The 20785-nt window shown below is 35.1% G+C and overlaps 1 protein-coding gene across 1 annotated transcript; it reads right to left on the bottom strand.

The window, feature by feature from the left end:
• Positions 1-1089: 1089 nt before the first annotated feature.
• Positions 1090-13687, bottom strand: LOC133859262 (caffeoylshikimate esterase). The gene is made up of 9 exons (XM_062294596.1): positions 13512-13687; positions 13226-13425; positions 11838-11867; positions 10591-10717; positions 10274-10420; positions 7759-7889; positions 7540-7677; positions 7215-7313; positions 1090-1517 (listed from the first exon to the last, which is right to left on the bottom strand). The coding sequence occupies exons 1-9, from the start codon at positions 13567-13569 to the stop codon at positions 1290-1292; spliced, it is 1158 nt and encodes a 385-aa protein (XP_062150580.1). The 5' UTR covers positions 13570-13687; the 3' UTR covers positions 1090-1289.
• Positions 13688-20785: the final 7098 nt, after the last annotated feature.

The raw sequence follows: 20785 nt of genomic DNA, 5'->3' as shown, positions 1-20785 counted from the left end.
TTTTGTTCCGATCCTAAAAAGTAAAACAAACCAAATTCACTGATTTCTCTACTTTTAGAAACATGTTTTTACCTTTCAATAAATTAAACCATTGTTTTCAATAAATATATGCACTTTTCAAGTAAATTTTACAATTTTCTCTATTTTTCCTCTTTTCAAAAACTCTTCTTTTTTTCCCAGAAAAAAAAAAAAAAAAAAAAAAAGAAAAGAAGAAGAAGAAGAAGCGAAAGTGCAATAGCCAAATTTAATCGGATAAGGTTTTATATCTCATTTGTTTGTTTTTTTTTTTGGATGAGTTGGTGTTAGCGTCCTTTTGGAGCACATAATGTAAGTTGGGCATTCCTTTCCTCCCGTGAACTCTTGTCCATCTTAGATGGATCTTGCATCGAGCTAGCCATGAACGCCAACCCCCTTTGGCTTTCTGCTAATAAATATTGTCCTCTTAACATACTTCATAGGATGTTTAAATTTAAAATAATACTGAAAATAGAGACAGAAATAATACAAATAATTTAGGGTTAAAAACATATTTAGTACATGTGGTTTAAAAACTTTATTTTTTGGTACCTCAGTTTTATTTCGCTTCACAGATGATACATGAGTTTTTAAAAAAAGACCGACTTAGTACCTCTGTCTATTTTTCCGTCTAAATTTTAACAGACTGTCACATGTCAACCAATGAGAGTTGACACATGGCACAATATAAAAAAAAAATAAAAAATAAAAACTAATTACAAAATTTAAAAAAAAAAATATTCAAAAAATATTAAAAAACAAAAAAAAAAATTGAAAAAAAAGAAAAGAAAAATAGATGGAGGTACTAAGTCAGTCTTTTCCTAAAACCCAAGTACCATCTGTAAATCAAAATAAAACTGAAATACCAAAAACTAAAATTTTTATACCACGTGTACCAAATGTCTTTAACCCAATAATTAAGGTGCTTTTGGTCTTATAAAAAGGATTATGACCCGCCTCTTGTTGGTCCACCCCTCCTAGACCCTAGTTCTAGGAAATGATTGAGACAGACCTTAAGAGAATCGCCACTAATTTCCCAATGACTGATTTTTTTCAGAGATTGAGAAAGAATCGGGAACAACCATCTACTATATCCATTCATTTTTGCCAATGACTAATTTATCTGAACTGTCTGATTGGTACAATTAATAATACTAGAAATGCAATGCCCGCTAGACAGTTTTGCTACATTCAATTACAACCAAAGCTTCTTTAAATAAATAAATAAAACAAAAACAAAAACTTTTGTACGAGAAAAAGAGGGAGGCAAATGATCAGCTGGAAGTATTTGTTATACTGTGCTCATCAAGCCAAGAAATTATATCATTAAACACTAGAATTATCATTTCATCTGGCTCACCATCAAGAAGTGAATGATAGGCATCCTTATAAAGGTTAAGCTTCTTGTCTGAATTGCTTGCTTTCTCATACAAGGCCTTGCTCACAGATGGATCAGTTACAATATCAGCCTCTCCATGCAAGATCAGTAAGGGCAGAGAGACCTGTAATTACAGCAATTATGAGTCACGAGTCATCTAATATAATTACAATTCCAAATACTCTTTTCAGAAAACTAATCTAGAGTTGACTGAAACTTCCAGGTAAAAAAACTTATTTTCTCAAATAACCTAAAGCCATAGCTCCCAACACGTAATCTAGTAAGTAGTTTGTTTCCCATGACTCAGATCTGTAGCACATACCCATGAAGCATATTCAAAGACAACGATCTTGACAGAAAAAAAGAAAAAAAGCAAAAAAGCATATTGAATCTTGCATTGCATACTCTCAATAGCACTACATGAATAAGTTATGTTATATAGGTGTAGCCTATTGGTAACTCATCCTCCTGTGTAAGTGTTAAGATTGACTTGCATTTAACAAGTCTTGGTGAAGCATCTTGTTGGATAAGAGCATCTCCAACAAAGTTGCTATTTTAACTAAAATAGTCAAATTTAACTATTTTTGCACTTTTTTTTCTCTCCAGCAGAATAGGCTATTTAACTTTTTTTTCCTAACAGTGAACAGTGAACGGTGAATAGGCAATGTTGCCTATTCACTGTTCACACTAGTCAAATTTTTTTATTAATATTTTCTCCCCCCTCTCCCTCTCCCTCTCCCTCACTCTGTCCCTCTCCAGCACTCTCTCTCCTTCCTCCAACCAAACAAAAACAAACTTCCAAAATCAACGAAAATGGCAGCAACGACGGTGCGGATCAGATTTTTAGGAGGACGTAGCTCTGGAGCTCTCGCAGGAGGTAGTCGCGGGTCAGGGACTGGATGAGAACGGTGGTGGCGGCTGCCGAGGCCGCTACAGGGATCACCGTTTGGGTGGAGGGGAGTTGGAGTTTTTGGAGGAACATGGTTTTTTTTTTTCTTTCTGTTTGGTCATGATTTTCTTGCAACGATTTTGGAAAATGGGGTGGTGGCCGGTAGGTTTTGTAGTCGATCAGTCTGAGCAAGAAGAACTATGGCCTGGTCATGGTGGCTGGTAGCTTGTGTAGAGGAAGACGTCGTCGTTTTTTGTTCTGTTGTGGGTTCTTCTTTTCTTTCATTTGGGGTCTTCATCATGTGGGCTCTATTGCAATGGGGGTTGGAGATGGAGACAGAAGAGAGAACGGAATAAAATAAAAAAAAGATTGAAAAATAATATTTAAATAAAATGAAGAGTAGAATAGAGAGTATTGTTGGAGTGTTTTTAAGAAAGTGAGTAGCTAAAATAGATATTGGTACTTTTTCAGTAGCTATTTTAACTTCAACTGCCGGAGATGCTCTAAGATAAAATGATGAAGTAATTTATAGGATAAGTAAGGTTCTTTACTTATAGGATAAGTAACTTTGAGATTCTTCAGATTTTCAAACGTCACTTATGGCTGTGTACTACCTATTTATAGGAAAGAACTTGAAGGTATTTACAAGATGCTTAGTAGTGAAGTAAAGCAACGTGTAACCCAAGTTGTTTCTTCAAAGTTATCTTCACAATTATGACTTTGGGCAAGTCATGATTAAGATGCCTTTAGGATAAGAGATATTTACATAACTTCTCAATGAAGTTAGCTTCTAAATATCTCCCCAAACAAATATCTTCTTCAGTAAATATCTTCTCCACAAATATCTTCTCAAAGTTATTTATCCTATAAGTAAAGAACCTTACTTATCCTATAAGTTACTTCATCATCTTATCTTATCCAACAAGATGCTTCACCAAGACTTGTTAAATACACAAGTCAATCTTAACAATCTTCCACTTGACTTGAATTTCATCAAGTCCCGAATTTTCTCAAGATGTCTCCTCCACCTGTCATCACGCTTGAAGACCAACTGAAGTTGTGCACAACTTCAGTTTCTCAATAGTTACACTTTTCTGCAACTTTGAAGCCCAATTGACAGCTGTACCACATAGGGTAATTACAAACCCTGTAGTACCTTTCCTGCTATCAACAATACTCGCTAGATCAGCACCCACATAACTCTGCAGCGTCAAATCTGCACCTGTGAAACAAAAGGATATATCTAAAGTTCCTCTCAGATATTGCAAAATCCATTTGACTGCCAATCTTGCCTTGTAGCTTTTACTACCATCATATTCACCCTTTATTCTAAACACTCATTTGTTGTACAAAGCCTTTTTACCTGCTGGCAACTCTGTCAACTCCCAGGTCTGGTTAGTCGATAATGAGTCCATCTCATCTTTCATTGCTAACTCCCACTTGATTGGATCTTCAACCTGCAAAGACTTAACAAATGTCTCTGGCTCACCGCCATCAATCAACAAAATATGAAACAGAGAGGGTGAATAACGCTGTGGAGGGATAACATTTCTGAGAGACCTACTGACAGCCACTGTCGGTGTACCTTGTTCAGTTTGTTGATCTGCTGTATCAACTTCTAGACCGTCTTTATTTTCTGAATTCCTTCTTCAAGCAGCTGCGCGTTTAGGAATTCCATCTAGGTTGATAAATTCAAGCTTTTTAGCCTCAACTTCTATACGTGCTGACTTTACACTAGAATCATTTTTATACACAGCATTTTCATTAAAAGTAACATTCCTACTTCTAATGATTTTCCGGTTTTGATCATCCCAAAACCTATACCCAAATGCCACATCTCTAATGTTTGTAGTCATATAGAGAGTACCTGTTTTGTATCCGTGAGCCAAAATCCTGGCTCCAATGCTAAACTTCCACCTACCGCCATGAAAGTTGGTGGAGAGTCCTCATCATCAAGTTACCCCACTGAGATCAGGTTCTTCTTCAGCTCTGGGACATGCCTGACCTTCTGCAGTTTCCATATCGAGTCACTGTGGACTCTTATGCGAACATCACCCATGCCCACAATATCCAGTGCCAATCCATCAACCAGGTACACCTTCCCAAAATCTCCAGCAACATGATTTTCGAGAATTTCACGGATCGCTGTGGTATGAAAAGAGGCTCCTAAGTCCAAGACCCAAGAATCAAGAGGACTGTCAATAGAGATAAGTAGAGCATCCTACACTTCTTCTATTACAACGACGTTTGCAGAATCGTCGTCAGTCTTCTTCTTCCTTTGTTCTCTGCAATTCTTCTTGTAGTGGCCTGTCTTGCCACAGTTCCAAAACTCAAGTTGTCGCCCAAACTTAGATTTGCTCGTCCTTTCTGGACTTAGATCTGCCATTCCTAGAGTTTTTATCTTGACCTCTGCCCCTTTCTTCAAGGTTTAAAGCTGCACCAGAACCGGAGGTTTCACTAGCATCTTTCCTGCAAACCTCCTCACCAAGAACCAAATCCCTGACATCTTCCTAGCTTAGTTTACTCTTACCTGCAGAGTTACTCACAACCATTCTCACAGCTTCGTAGCTATTTGGCAAAGACGCCAAGACGATCAATGCGCAAATCTCATCATCAAAATCAATTTCCACCAAGGATAGTTGATTCGTGATGGTGTTGAATTCATTGAGATGTTGCGCCACCGAAGCCCCTTTCGCCATCTTCAGGTTGAACAGTTTCTTCATTAGGTGCACCTTGTTGTTAGCCGACGGCTTCTCGTACATGCTTGACAAAGCCGCCATTAGACTTGTTGTGGTCTTATCCTTTACAACGTTGTGCGCCACTAATTTTGACAATGACAACCTGATAACTACCAGAGCCTTACTATCAAGCAGGGCCCAGTCGTGATCGTACATGTCGTCAAGCTGTTCTCCCAAAAGCGGTTGATGGAGATCCTTCCCATAGAGAATATCTTCAATCTGCACTTTCCAGTACCCAAAATCTGTGCCAATGAATTTTTCGATTACAATCCTCCCTTCTTCTATTGCCATCACTCCCACCCGAACCAGACCTTGGCTCTAACCAAGAAAATGGCTCTGGTATCAATTGTTAGGAAAGTGTAACTATTGAGAAACTGAAGTTGTGCGCAGCTTCAATTGGTCTTCAAGCGTGAGGACAGGTGGAGGAGACATCTTGAGAAAATTCGGGACTTGATAAAATTCAAGTCAAGTGGGAGATTGTTAAGATTGACTTGCATTTAACAAGTCTTGGTGAAGCATCTTGTTGGATAAGATAAGATGATGAAGTAACTTATAGGGCAAGTAAGGTTCTTTACTTATAGGATAAGTAACTTTGAGAATATATTTGTGGAGAAGATATTTACTGAAGAAGATATTTGTTTGGGGAGATATTTAGGAGCTAACTTCATTGAAAAGTTATGTAAATATCTCTTATCCTAAAGGCATCTTAATCATGACTTACCCAAAGTCATAATTGTAAAGATAACTTTGAAGAAGCAACTTGGGTTACACGTTGCTTTACTTCACTACTAAGCATCTTCTAAATATCTTTAAGTCTTTCCTATAAATAGGTAGTACACAGCCATAAGTGACGTGTGAAAATCTGAAGAATCTCAAAGCAAAAGAAAAAGAAAGAAGCAAAGAAGGAAAGTTTATCCTTCTTGGTGTGCGGAACAAAGTAAAAGAAAGAGAGGTTTTCTCTTCTTGATGTGTCGTACAGCAATACACAAGTGAGTGAAATCTAGGTGTATTGGGGCTTTGGGCTTTGAATGATTTTCTCCCTATAACTATTTTTAATAGTGAATTTTCTCTGCGTCTCCTACAGTGGATGTACCTCAGTTTGAGGGAACCACTTAAATCTTAGTGTCATCTGTGGTTGATTTATTTTTTTCCTTATCTTCTTAATTTTTTCGCATCTCACCGGCCCTGGGAAATAGGACTTATTTCCTAACAGCCAGTTGCTCGATTCTTAACGAGGATTCAGTCAGTCGACCATTTGCCAACTTACTTTTTAAACTTCAGAACTGTCTTGCATTTTCATAGCATTTTAAGTTACATTGCAGAAATGTTGGGACACTTGAAACTGAATGTATAGACGGGTCCTTTGAGACCATGGTAGATCAAAATAGGTATAATGGTTTTTACAAGTCCAAATAAATCCCGACTTTTCTGATCCCCAGTTCCAGATGTAACCCAAGTACTCCACACCTACTGTGCTGCAGTGACTATCATGCTAAAATGGTTGACAGCTAGTATTAATTGTTCCTTTTTTCCCTATTAATTGACCCTTTTCATGCCCTTCCAATCCTTAACTTACTATAGATTACATCTGCATTCATTCATGGCGGTATCTTGTACTTTGCTAATTCTTCATAATTAACTAAGTTGTATGTTTTGAATTAGTTAAGTATACCATTCATAAATGTAAAATAAAAGATTTAGGGCTCATTTGGCAATGCTTTTTAGAGGGTGTTTTTTTTGCTTTTTGGTTGTGATGTGACTAAATGTGAAAGTTGTTTCGAGTGTTTTGCGAATATTTTGTGTGTTCAGTTGTTTGTTAATGCTTTTTCTTTTTAATCCTAAAGAGTGTTGCCAAACAAGCCCTAAGTTTTCTCCTTTCTCTGGACATTGATCTCCTTAAATCTGGATTAAAGTCCAGGCAATTTCAGAGAGGTCACGACTAATATAACAGCTTTAACCAATAATAGATTCCAACTAGCCAGATAGGTCCATAAAGAAGACTAATCATAGATTTGAAGCAAGCAGAAAGAAAGATTGGGAAAAGGTGAACATTCGAACTCGGAAATAATTGGAAAAAGGGCGCACAAAACAGACTGATCAGGATCCAATCTTGAAAAGAAGGTTGAAACAGAGGTTAGATTAATTCAAATATCTTATAAATGTCACAAAAGAGAAAGTCTGAATACTAGCATACCTCTTCCAATCGACGTTCTATCTCTTGAGTGGTTTTGAGCATCTCCATTGCAGTCCGTAAGCGTGGTTTATCCTTGTAAGCAATAACGTTATAAGCTGTCTGCATTTAGAGAAATATTAGAAACATTTTAGCTAAAAAGATCCATTGCACAATGACAAGAACCAATCGGTCACACATAAGAACAGATGGACTGGTACAAAACAACAATTAAAGGCAGAGAGAATGGATGCCAATATTACAGAAAATTGAATCCTCCTACATCACTAGTCTACAAGACTAAACATCTTATCTTTTTAATTCTTAATATTTATGTAAAGAGACAAACCAGCTCTCTCTTTTTCAGGTCTCTAAATGCAGCCTCAGCCAAATCCTTTTGTGGAACTAACTTCTGCTTTGGAAGAAAATTAGCCATACCAATCAGGATTTGCTTAAGCAGCCACGGTGGGACCATGTTATCTGCAATCTACATAAAAAAAATATATATATATCAGTTAATAGCAGGTCAATCTAAGCAGGGTTTCTAATGTAGGTTCAGAGAGAGTACTTTGCACATAGGCGCAACAAGAATGGCACCATCCCATGCATTAGGTTGTTTTAGGTGCACCTTCAGAGCTACAGCTCCACCCAGAGATTGACCAAAGAGGAAGCTCGGGAGAGTATGGAACTCAGGGTTCTCTGCCATTTAACTTAATCAAATAAAATCAGTTTGAACAAACTAGTATAACCAATGGTATGAATAACATGATACCTCGTACACAGATCATTTTAGTGAGACTTTTACATTATGTATGCAATAAAAAATTCTGGGAAAATGGAAAAGGCCGTCGCCAAAAAAATAAATAAAATAGAACAGAAGTACAGGAACATGAATCAAAGAAATAAAATGAAAGAGGTATTCTCCCTGAGAAAAGATAAGAAGGTTGAAGCTCCCCTCTCAGTCAAAATGTCATGATTACCAGATCTCTGAGACTCAAAGAAAGAGATATTAGTACAAGATGGAAAGTCATCATTATCTTGGTCCCAGTGACTGCAGGAGATGATACTTTCACTTCCAAATGAGCCAAATCAATGTCTTGCAGACTTTCTGTAGAAGACACTTTCACTTTAAGATGCAATTGTTTTTCCTATACCATATTAACCAAATAACACTTAACAAGGCACTTTCTAGATCCTTAGACCTCTTTATCCTCAAGAAAGGAGGAACTCATAAGCAAAGAAAGCTACAAGGATAAGCTCAGATTTTGCCCCCAATGTTGAAGGAATTATTCCATATAAAGGAAGCAAATTTACAACATGAATACAAGTTAAATCAAATATTCCTCTCTTGAAGCACATTATGTGCACATGGGAAAACAAATTTTGAATATTTCCATGTTGAAACATATTTCCACCATTAACCTATAATTAGTCTAGAATTAAGGTTCATGCAAGAGCTTTTAATCTAAAGGAAATCTAGAGTAGCAAAGCTATTTACAGAACATTAAGACTCTTTGGAGGTCTATATGATTTGAGCAACTAGCCCCAAAAATATTTATATGAAAGGGATCTACTGGGTTGAAAGTTAAAAAGACTAAACTTAGACTCTAAAAAAGAAAATTCGGAAGTTCAACAACTTCAATCATTCGACTAGATGAAGAATTTTTAATCATCAAGATCTCTAAACAGAAAACAATCTCTAATTTTGAAATACACTTTCGATTCCTGAAATCAGACTAGGTTTGATTTTCATCCACAAATTTTATTTTTTAAAAAACATAAAATCAATTTTGTCCCTGACAATGCTTTCAATCCGTCTATCAATTACGAATTGAATTGCACATGTGATTAACAGAAGACTGATGTTGTAAGTTTATAATTTGAAATGGAATTCACAGCTGATAAAGGGAATGACAACATTGCTACCTTTTAAATTTTTCAGTGACACAACTGAATTTTTTTTAATTTGTGGGTTGAAAATCAGACCTCCACCTAATCTCATGAAACCAAAAATGTATTTCAGACTTCTCTAAAGTACCACCATGGTTGAGGAGCAAAGGAAGCTACAGCAGCCAAAAGACGACATAAAAAGAAAAAATTGCAGCAAAGAGACAAAATAGATGGAAAAATTGCAGCCATGAATAGCCATTGTCCGAACCACTATTAAGAATTCGGTTTTGTCACTAGAACTAACATCTAAAGGGATTGGAAACTAAAGGTAAACCCTGATGATTTTCTTCCCATGCAGCTTGATTGCTTTGAAATCTCAACACCCTATTTCATGAAGCAACAAACCCTTCCCACCAAACCTTAGGGATGAAATAATTGATCAGTCCAACAGAAGATAAGCCAGAGGTCTGATATTGGAGAGTTATGATTAATTTGGAGGATAATTCCGTTTAATAAGAGAGAGAGAAAAAAAAAAAAAAAAAAAAAAAAAAAAAAAAAAAAAAAAAAAAAAAGAGCTTGAAAGCACAACACTTTTTCCACCCAAAAGCTTAAAAGAAATGGCCTTCACCAATCCAAAAGAATGCAGGATCATAAGAGCGCTATGCATTTTTTGTCCAGAAAGTTATACTTTGGTGATTGTTTTACTATCAATGTTTCTTACAAAAATTAGCAATCAAGTGTAAGTGTGAGTGTGTATTTCTATACGTGTGCTTGCTATTTACACTACAATTCATAACGTCACATCCATATAGCCATGATCCCATCTCTATGTTGCTGGGAGTTGCAATGCCATGCATGTTGTGTTTGCAATGAAGAATGACACCTGGGCCCACAGGGTATAGGTAAAGGCGGAGAAAAACGATGATATGGCACTGAAAGGAAAAAAATGCACTTTCCAGATTTCAACCTTTAAAAATATCTCAGGACTGAGAAGTGCTCGATTTCTCAGCCCAATTCCAAAATGCAATTCACACCTCAAGATGAAAGCTGACTCATTGAGCAGACACAGAAATTAACCAGCTTTCCACGTAGTGAAACCTAATACCTTTCTCTCCAAGATAAAAAGAAAAGAAAAATAAAAACCATTGCTACAAAAAGATCCAATAAAAATGACATGAAACACTATAGCTTACCTTTGACTTTTGAGTAGTGCTCAATGACATCATCAACAAGCCTGTCAAAGCTGGGAATATAGCAGTGGAGACCTTCTGAAAGACCAAGTCCTGGGTAATCCATTGCAAAAACTCCATATCCAGATGATGCCAACTTTCTTGCAATTCCTGTCAACAATGCCATGACCAAGTGAATAACTAAGTTCCATTACCACAAATTGGTTACAACCAGTGCTTGACGCTATCTAATAGTGGACAGTATCTAATAGTGGTCACTTAAAAAAAACACAGAAAGAAAGAAAGAAAAACAAAAAAACAAAGCAGGAAGAGCTCCATGCCTTCAAAGAAAAATGTGCAAGTATCTCCATAACCATGACAATAGCACACCATTGCTTTCGGGCGAGAGGTGTCCGGAAGCCAACTTTTTGAAAAAATTTCCAATCCTCTAGAGTTCTTTTCATACGACTGTACAAAGAATATCAAATAGATGATCTTTAATAGAAAAGAATGGTGATAGCAGTCACTTCCACCTAAGTAGAATTAAATAGCCAAACTATAAAACACAATGGAGAGAGAGAGAGAGAGAGAGAGAGAGAGAGAGAGGTGAACAGTTTCTAGTTGCCCTTTTTTTGGCTAAGTTCAAGTTGCCTATGGTCATTAATTGGTTTATAGTTGTTACAATGTTAATTAAATGACTAGATTCACCATTTCCTATTAGCTTAAGCTTTTAGGACAATTGGTGAGTCAATATGGTATTATAGACCAAAAGTCCTAGGTTTGAATTTGACTCCATATTTTACCCCTACTTCAATTAAAATATTCCAAGTGTTGTTTAGTTACACACGTGAGGGGAACTGTTAAATTAAATGATTAAATTTATCATTTCTTATCAACTTAAGCTTTTTGGACAATTAGGAATTCAACAATAACAATTTTGCACCTTTCTTAGCAATTAAAAAATAGTTGAACAAACAAAAAAGATATTTTCACAAGAACTAAGTTTTATCACTAAAAGTAATAAACTAGAATGAAGGTGCAAAACCCAGTTATTACAGGAAAGAGAACTCCCCGATTTAAGGATAAGTAGGGGGTCAAACTGTTTCTCTTAATTGCAATTGAAGCCAAAATATATGTTGGAGATCATTTACTATCAAATAACGATTGAGAGTAAACCTAAGAAAGAGGAGCAGTTTTCTGCATATATAATAACCCTTCTTCAGCTGCATAAGCAAATGTTTTCTGCAACTGGAAGTTGGATTCTTAAGCACAGAGTAACCGTTTCTTGGTCACATTACCCATTCTCAACCTGCAACAAACCTGAACCTTCTGACATCACCATGGTGCAGCTTTACTGTTTAAGCAAATTCTAGCAACAAAGGCTTGCCTCTGAGGAGTAGGGAGAGGTGAACTTCTGAGTTGCAGTGACTCTGATAGTTCACTTCAGATACCATAAGTAAAGCAAAACATCCAAATTATGACGCCTTAAGCAACACCATTTTATACATACAAAGCCTACCCAAGAATTAAATTTGAAAAAAGTAAGTGAAATTTCATAGATAAACAAACTTAAGTCTAGAGTTCTTACCTCCTTCATTTTAAGTCCATCACAAGGCGTCTGCAACACAGTAAATGAAGTAATCAATATTACTCGGTAAACATTTGAATGAGAATCAACATTGCACTAAATGTAAGTTTATCAGCCAATTTCCCACTACACATATAATCTCAAAGGAAGAATGGTCTCTCACAACTAGTTGTTTGAGTAAAGTGACGTATTTTTAAAGTATTATGGACACAAAAAATGGGCGAAGTTTGTTGTCTGTGCATTCATACAGACTAGGAAGAGTGAAGCAATAAGAAAATTGATAGCTTTTTAAGTACCAAATGATTACAAACTCCACCCATTGCCACTGAAAAGCATTCTACTCAATAGTCTTAATATTAAATTCCCTTTTAGCTATCATCACTAAGTGGTCATTAAGGTTGATAAATTATACAGCTTAGGAAATAATCAATTCTACCATGAACAACACAATTTCAATTACCAAATTCTGATTCTGATTTCAATCAACCTCCCCAGAACAAGAAACATGTTAGTCCAATGCAAACCAAACCAATCTTTCCACCTCTACACACAACCATTAAAATTTCATCCTTTACACACATCCATTATTTACTTCTCAAACAAAAGGACAACAATAGAAAGAAGTATACTCACCCCAACAAATATATACATAGTTATACACATAATACAGAAATTTGACTCAATTATGCAAGAAACCAATAAAACTCATAAGAAATTAGTATACAAATAAAAAAACAGAAGGTCCTAAGTTCAACTCCACTGGACCATCATTAGATGTAGTTTGCAGGCGACATCAAATCCTTTTTTTTATTAAAAAAAAAAAAAAAGACAATATATCAACCCCCCCTTTACAATCCGAATACACGATTAACTTATGAACCAAAAATAAATATAAGTGAACTTCAGTTGGGTAAAATGACACAATTCAGGGAAGCACCAGCCACATCTACGTTATACCCAAAATGACTAGTTAAAATTACAATTTGAGCACCATAAAGCCACTTATATAATCCAATATCGTCTAGTACACAACTAATGTGGACTACTGATACACGCCTTCATAATCCATCCATTCAACGTGGAACTCAACTTTCAGAAGATATCACATAAAAAGAGCAACTTTTACAACTATAGCTTGTCAATTCGAACTCGACCAACATACGAATAAGTGAATTGTATTTCCCCAATATATATATATATATATATATATATATATATATATATATATATATATAAAAACTAAGTCAGCTTGAACTGTTCGATTCATGACACAATAAACTAACATACACACGAATGACTAACATAATTTGCAAAGTTTGATTCATCCATGCAATAAACCAATGCAAAAAAAAATAAAAAATAAAATAATAATAATTAAAAGGCAGTACCTTGAACAGTATGTGGTCAATCCCGAGCTGAATTTCCTTGAAAGACTCGCGTGCGCGCCTTCTGGCGGGCACTTCGTCCATATTAGCCTCCAAAATCCTCTGCAACTCCTCGTCAACCCCAGGGAAGCTCCTCACAACCGGTGCCATCACCTCTCTCCTCCTTTCCTTCCTCCACTGAAGCCAAACCCTACCCCCAAATTCTACACCATTCCAAGACTACGTCTTATAAACATCAAAAAAGAAAACCCAGAAACAGTGAAACCAAGTGTTTGTGAAAATGTACTACCGTCCAGAAGGTGGCCCCTGTAGAGCTTTGCGTTTGTGGGTTTCAAATTCAAAGCCATGTGGAATTCATGATGGTTTTTGTTTGTCCAACTTGGTAAAGGAAATCGAGATCCGACTTGGCCAACCAAATGCGTTGGAGATGCGATCTCAGTGGGAGATGCTTTCACCTTTTGGGAATTTAAATAGCAATAAACATAAGCGTTTTTGTTTCTTCTATAATCATGCGTCGGTACTTGGCTGCGTAGGTTGATGCGTCATTAATTTGGATCCCCACCCGGTTCTGTTTTTTTTTAGTGCATTTTTAACGTACTCACCAAAATTAAAAAATTATCTTAGTGAATTAATTTGGCAAAAATACACACAAAAAAAAAAAAAAAAAAAAAGGTACATAAGCAGTCTCATTATTAAAACCAAATAGTGAGTACTGTTCACTCACAACTTCGGTCCTCTCCCTTATAATACTGATGGCTGAGTAATGGCTTGATGAGAAAATTGATGTAAAACTTGAATATATTTTTTAATCTTATGATTTTTAAGGTCTTAGGTCGTTTTAATTAGTTGGGTGGCTATGTTTTCTTAGTTTTCAAATAGAAATGTTCTAAAATTCTAATATAAGAGTACATTTTCGTATTCATAAATATAATCATTAGGAAAAAAAAAATTTAAAAATATGACCATTAGAAAAAATAAATAAATGAACATTCAAAAAAGATTATAGAAAAAGAATAAACAAATCTAATATATATATATATATTATTTAAATAGAATAGTGATAGTGGATAGCTAAAATTATGAGTCTGCTGAGAATGCTTTAAAATAGTTGATGTCTAAAATAGAGAAAATTAATTTTTAGTTATTTTGACTAGTAAAATTTAGTGAGGCTACTAAAAATACAAGTCATTTCTATTATTGAATTGTTAGCCGTTAAGATTTATTTATCTCAATAAGTGGACAGACTACTCGATACTTATCCAAACAAATGAGTTTTGTAAAAATTCTTTCACATTTACTGTTAGGATTATTTGTAATTCAAATAACAAAATTATTAGGTATTTCGATCAAAGGTACAATCGAGAGAGAACAGAGAGTCGGTATTTGGGGGCAAAGGAAAAGGCATTCCTATGATGTTGAGCATGGGTATCATCATTTTTTGGCTACAAACTCTTCTTCTGACCAAAGAGAGTATTGGTTACTTTACTTAACACACACGTAATTATAGTAATTAATATGTTAGATTGTATGCATCAATTAGTGAAGCAATAACTAATGCAGGACCACCCACATATAATTTTTATTACAAAATAGAATATTATTAAGGAAATGATTGGTATTGTTTTTTCTCATATTTGAGTGTTCATCAACAAAATGTTTATATATTTGTACTCTTGAATTTAATAACAGAAGTTACACCTTGAGATGCATTTTTTTCTTTTTTATGAGATAAATATGATAGCCTAAATAAAAATGTGGTTTAAATTCAATAAAATTAAGTATATTTTCTCTTAAATTTTCTTTAGGAACTTTTCATTATACGACTTCCCATAATTCTGTAGGATTTGATCATTTATGGTTGTTGGCCTCTATCTCTTCTCCTTTAATTAGCGAGACTCCTTCCTGTGGGTGACTAATTGATCTTGGTGAATGCCGTCGGTGGAGGGGGGAAGAGCCCGACCAGACACCCTCACGTGGTTATCAAATTTACATGTCGCTGCAGTAGGTGTTGTTTCAAGCAAATCTTCCTCTTTCCTGTCCCTTCAAACTGCTGTTTAAAGCGTCATTTTCTTGGTTGATGAGTTAAGAATCTAATGGGACGGACCATTCATTTAGCTCATTCCCAATAAATCTTAGGTTTTTATTGCACTGTATTGGTTGTACTGGGTCTTTGTCGGATTGTCCCACCCATATTTTTTGCTTTTCTTTTAAGAGAGAGAAAGAGAAAGAGAGCCAGGATCGTCTGCATGGCTAGGCTAATTAGGACACCGTCCAAAAAGAGAGTTAGAAGAATGATTTTTAAGTTAATTTTTTAATATTTTAAAAGTAGGCCGAGAAAACTCTTGCCTCTTGGTACGCTATTTTGGTTGAAAGTGATTTTTCTTGCCGAGGGTGGCTAGACTGGTTACGTATTTTAAAAGAGCTTTGTGTTCGATGGTTTCACACGTTGTCCAATGTCCACCATTGGCCGGCTGACCTGACCATTCCAAGTAAACTATTTTCTGCTTTCTATTTAACATCAATTTCGCAATGCCATCCTTTTCTTAATGACATTCAGAATCCAAGCAGGACCACATGATCAAATTGCCTGCATGGGACCGTACGTCATCGATCTTACATCAAATCTGATCGAACGTCATATATATATATATAAGTGTTTCACCGTCCATTTTGTTTTGGTCAAAATTCTTATAAGGTCACCATCGTTGATGACAAGAATAAATGCATGCAATTTATGTGGTGGAGATGGCTGATGTTGGCCGGCCGGCGGCCGCGCGCCAGGGCAGGGGCCTAGTCCACGTGGAAAACCTTTGCCAATTGGCAACTTCATTGGATGCCAATTTGGTCGCTCTCAAGCTTGTTTGATAATGCGCAGTCGTTTTCCCAAACATATATATTCCAACCTTATCTCCAAGAACAGTTCACATTGAGATTATAATTGACCATTAATGAACTTCCACGCAGATGTCACTTCATATTGATTATATTATTTTTTAGAATTATCAATCGATCAATTTTACATGCATTAATTTCTTTTTATATTCATTTATTTTCGATTGGAAATTCACCTACTTATTAAATTTATTATTTCTTATTAACTTAACCTTTAGTCATACTCGGCTATTTAAACAAATTCAACTAATTTTTGAATGGTAAAGAACTATAACCAACCAAAGCTTTAATTTGGAAAACAAAAATTGATAGAATAATTCTAATCTCTCTTGATAAAATTGAAACAAATTAGTAACATCAAATCTCTCTTAACATAGATAAACAACCAAATTACTCTAGAAGGCGATGCTTTAGATCGAGATAGTCCATGCACAACACTAAGCAGACATAACATCAACAATACAAGGGAGAATATCCTTAAGAACTACCCGGTCCTCACCAAGATAAAGTGCTTCCTTCGCAAAGTTATGCGCAGTAACCTTATTAGCAAAACGTCTGGTATGAGTGACCTTTCATTGATGGAGGACAAATTAAGATCTCTTAAATTTTTTTCAATCAGATGACCATATTTACTTAAGTTCTTGTTGTCTTTTCGCAAAGCGTGGGCGCAAATAAGGTAGAAATTAATGTGTTTCAAACAATAAATTGCTACGTAATAAGTTCAAACTAGCTATTCTAAAACAGCGATCATGATATTAACCAACCTAACTAATTTTTGTCCAATTTATTACCCAGGAGATAGATACAGGTAAAATGGTAGATGTTTATCATGCATGTGAATCAGTGAATGATATAATTGGAGTATAATTAATTACAAGAAAAATTATACTAAAAAAATTATGAAAGAAAGAAATTAAGGAAAAAAAAAGGAAAAGAAATGTGATCATACAACATACAGTTGAGAAGGATATAATTAAGTTTTGTAGTGCTTTGATCCCAAAATAGGAATATCAGTTAAAAGTACAGTTACTCAATAAACTGTACAAAAAAAAAAAGAAAAAAGAAAAAGAAATGTGATAAATCATACATCAGGAATATCAGTTTAAACTCACCACGTACTCTAACCTCCAAACCAAAAGAAACTCTTCAAACTAAAATCCATCATGATTTCATTCCACACAATCAAAGGATTGGCAATACAACATTTTCCCATAAGAGATCTCTAAACATGCACGACGTACTGCTGAAGCAAGCCACACTCAAAGAGAATATGATTTATGCTCTCAAAGTCTCAATGCAATGATGGCAGAAAACACAATTACGTACTCTTATCACCGGTATGACCCCAACATAACAATCGATCATAATTAAGTAGATCGAAAGACTATGTTCTTAAAAGCATGCCAGCTGATAAAGAAAGTTTGTCTAAGAATAACAAGGTGAAACCAAACAAAGGTGACACCAGTCCACCAATTAAGGACTTCTTGGACCGAAAAGAATCGCAGGTATCTTTACAAGTATAGGACTCACCTTTAGAAGTCACCCAAATCCAAATGGCTTGTTCCTTTGCTTCCAAAACTACTTTGAATATAAACAAAAAGATCAGACTTACCGTCCCAGCATGCGGCCAAACCCACTCCCCACTCCCCAAAACACTAGAATTTGTAAGTTTATATATATATATATATATTAAATTAGGGTTAAATACGTTACAGCCCAACGTCGTTTAAATTTTTTTTTTTTCTTGTATATTTCATTTTTTATTATAAATGATACCTAGACTATTAGAAAAGACGAAGATGGTACATCCGTCTAAAACTAACGGATCTCCACGTCATCGACACGTAACATACTTAAAATTGCTACACATGTCCCCAAATGCCACGTAAGTTGCCACATCATCGCTGACGTGGTTGCCACATATATATTTCTTAAAATTTAAGGCTTTAAAAATAAAAAACTGTCCCTTTAGGCAAGTCAAGTTGGGGCTGGCCGAAACCACCCTTAGGAGAGCCACCCCCAAGGGCCAGAGTGAAAAATAAAATAAAATTAGGAAGTTTTGGCTTTTGGGGTGGCCGAAACCACCCCTAAGAGCCTTGGGGGTGGGCGGCTAAAGTGAAAAATAAAATAAAATTATGAGGTTTTGGCCTTTGGGGGTGGCTGAATCACCCCCATGGCCCATGTGGGTGGCCGAAAATGGGGGTAGCCATCTTGCCCAAATGTATGATTTTTTTTTTTATTAAAAAAAAAATAGCCTTAATTTTTTTTTTTTTTTTTTTTTTAAATATATATGTGGCAGCCACGTCAGTGCTGGTATGGCGACTTACATGACATCTAGCATCAGGTGTCGCAATTTTAAGTGTGTTACTTATCGATGACGTGGAAATTCATTAGTTTTGGACGAAAGTATTATCTCTGTCTTTTTCAATAGCTCAAGTACCATTTGTGAAAAAAAAAAAAAAAAAGAGAAAAAAAAAAAAAAAAAGATAATTGCACTGTTGGTCCCTAGGATTGGCTATAATTATTTTTCACTCCCTGTAGTTCAAAAAATTCACGAAAGGTCCTTGTGGTAAACAATAATTACGAATAACTCCTAGGACTAATTTTTCATCTACTAGGTTAACAGATTCCGTTAGTCAGCTACGTTACACCCAATAGGAAACTGACACGTGTTCATTACAATAAAAATATAAATATTTGTTTATAAAAAAAAAATTAAAAATTAAAAATAAAACAAAGAGGTGACTGCTTTTGGGAGTGGCCAGGCCACCCCAAAAAGATTTTAGGAGTAGCCCGAAGGCCACCCCGGCCCCAAGGCCGGCAACCACCTATTTGTATTTTTATTTTATTTTTATATATATTTTTTAAAACAAATATTTTTATTTTATTAGATTTTATATTTTTTTTATTGTAATGAACACGTGTTGACTTCCTATTAAGTGTGACATGACTGGCTAACAGAATCTGTTACCTTTTGAATTCAAAATATGTTCAGAGACTGATTTATAATTATTGTTTATTACGAGGACCTCTCATAAATTTTTTGAATAATAGGGAGTGAAAAATAATTATGGTCAATTCTAAAAATTAACAGTGCAATTATTATTTAAACAAAAAATAAAAAATAAAAAATAAAAAAGCACAAAGAACAAAAAAACAAAAAATTTAAAATCACAAGAGACAAAAGGGTACATAACCCGTTAATTATTCAAATTACAGACCCAGATACCAAATTGATATTTGGTTGAAGTTCGTTTAGGGTGGTATTAGCAAAACCTTATTTTTAATAATTTTAATTAGGATAATTGCCAAAAATAAACGAGCGGAAGTCTTGCCTAAAAATATTGAGATACTTCTGCATTGGTTGTCCCAAATTGTACAAAGTATTCGCCGGACAGCACACTCAGTAGTGACTCAGCAACTTTTCGTTGGCGGGTCCCGAACATGATCCACGTGCAAACTTTACTGCCGTGAAGCAAGTTGGATTCCAGAGCTTATTTAGCTTAAGGCCCCGTTTGAAATCCCCTTTCCCTTTCCCTTTCCTTTGGAATTTTTTTTTAATGATTAAAAAATATGATTGATGATATAAAGTTGAAATAATTTATATGAAAAAGTGAGAAAAATTTGTATTGTAGTGAGTTTTTTATTTAAAAAGTAATAAAAAAAGTGTTAATGTGATATAAAAAGTGAAAAAAGTAAGAATATTTTGAAATTGATATTTTTTTGGAGAAGTGAAGGGAAGGGGAGGGAAGGGGAATGGGAATTTCAAACAAGGCCTAAGTAGAGGGAACGTGCCGTGATGTCACTCCGAAATTTGTGCTCGACAAGACATTATTGTATCTAAGATGCCTACTTGGCGGGACCTACTCTTCCAGTTGTCTTTCTTTTGCAGATCCGTAATTGGCGCGCGTGGAAATAAGTCCTGGAAAATAATCATTTTCTACTTGATTGTATTATCATAATTTTGTTGAAAAGTCAAAGTGAGAGAGAGCGAGTGAGTGTGTTCATGGAAGCCAGCTTGAACCCGGGGACAGTGTCTGGTTGGGCTTACGTTTTTGGTCAAAGTCAATTACTCATTCCTTTTTCCTAGGCAAACTTTTTGTTTCATTTCTCTCTTTTTTTTTTTTTTTTCTTTTCTTTTTTTTTTTTTTCTTTTTTTAATATATATTTGTTGTAAACCTTAAATACCCATTTGCTGAGAAATTATTTTGTTTTTTTACCTCGTTTTTGTGGGGTTTCTTTTCTGTGTTCAAGCACAGCCTAGTCAGCAAACAACAATGCCTGATTGCCTGTCACTTCTTTTTTTTATTTTTTAAGTTAACGAGAATAAACTTTATATGCATAATCAATTAATTAAAGGATTAAATGCAAAAATGGTCCATGTGCTTTTTAATGTGTATCAAATTAGTCTTTGAATATTTAAAAGTGATAAAATTAGCCATTGTATTTTCTTATAGTTTAAAATCAATCATTCGGTCTATATTTTGGTTTTGGACAATTTTTCAAGTGTAAAAAATAAATAAAAAAAGTCAATTCGTCCAATAACATTGGCAGTAGGAACCATGCCACGTAAGATTGGAAAATGAGAAAGGGAAGGTAGGTGGTCTATACAATTACTCTTGTCCTGCAATCATTAAATATTGCCAAATCAAGTCAACCTCGCCACATTGT

Source organism: Alnus glutinosa, chromosome 2 (genome assembly GCF_958979055.1).
Source record: "Alnus glutinosa chromosome 2, dhAlnGlut1.1, whole genome shotgun sequence".
NCBI classification, from domain to species: Eukaryota; Viridiplantae; Streptophyta; class Magnoliopsida; order Fagales; family Betulaceae; genus Alnus; species Alnus glutinosa.
The sequence above is the reverse complement of the archived record's forward strand: the minus strand, read 5'-3'. Positions and strand labels throughout refer to the sequence as shown.

What these genes read in the sequence shown, in the direction of transcription:
- LOC133859262 (XM_062294596.1), bottom strand. Translation starts at nt 13,569, where the DNA reads ATGGCTTTGAATTTGAAACCCACAAACGCAAAGCTCTACAGGGGCCAC. An exon ending in TTGACCACATACTGTTCAAG is followed by an intron (nt 11,868 to 13,225) that starts GTACTGCCTTTT and finishes ACTGTGTTGCAG; the next exon opens with ACGCCTTGTGATGGACTTAA. An exon ending in TTGTTGCGCCTATGTGCAAA is followed by an intron (nt 7,678 to 7,758) that starts GTACTCTCTCTG and finishes TTTTTTATGTAG; the next exon opens with ATTGCAGATAACATGGTCCC.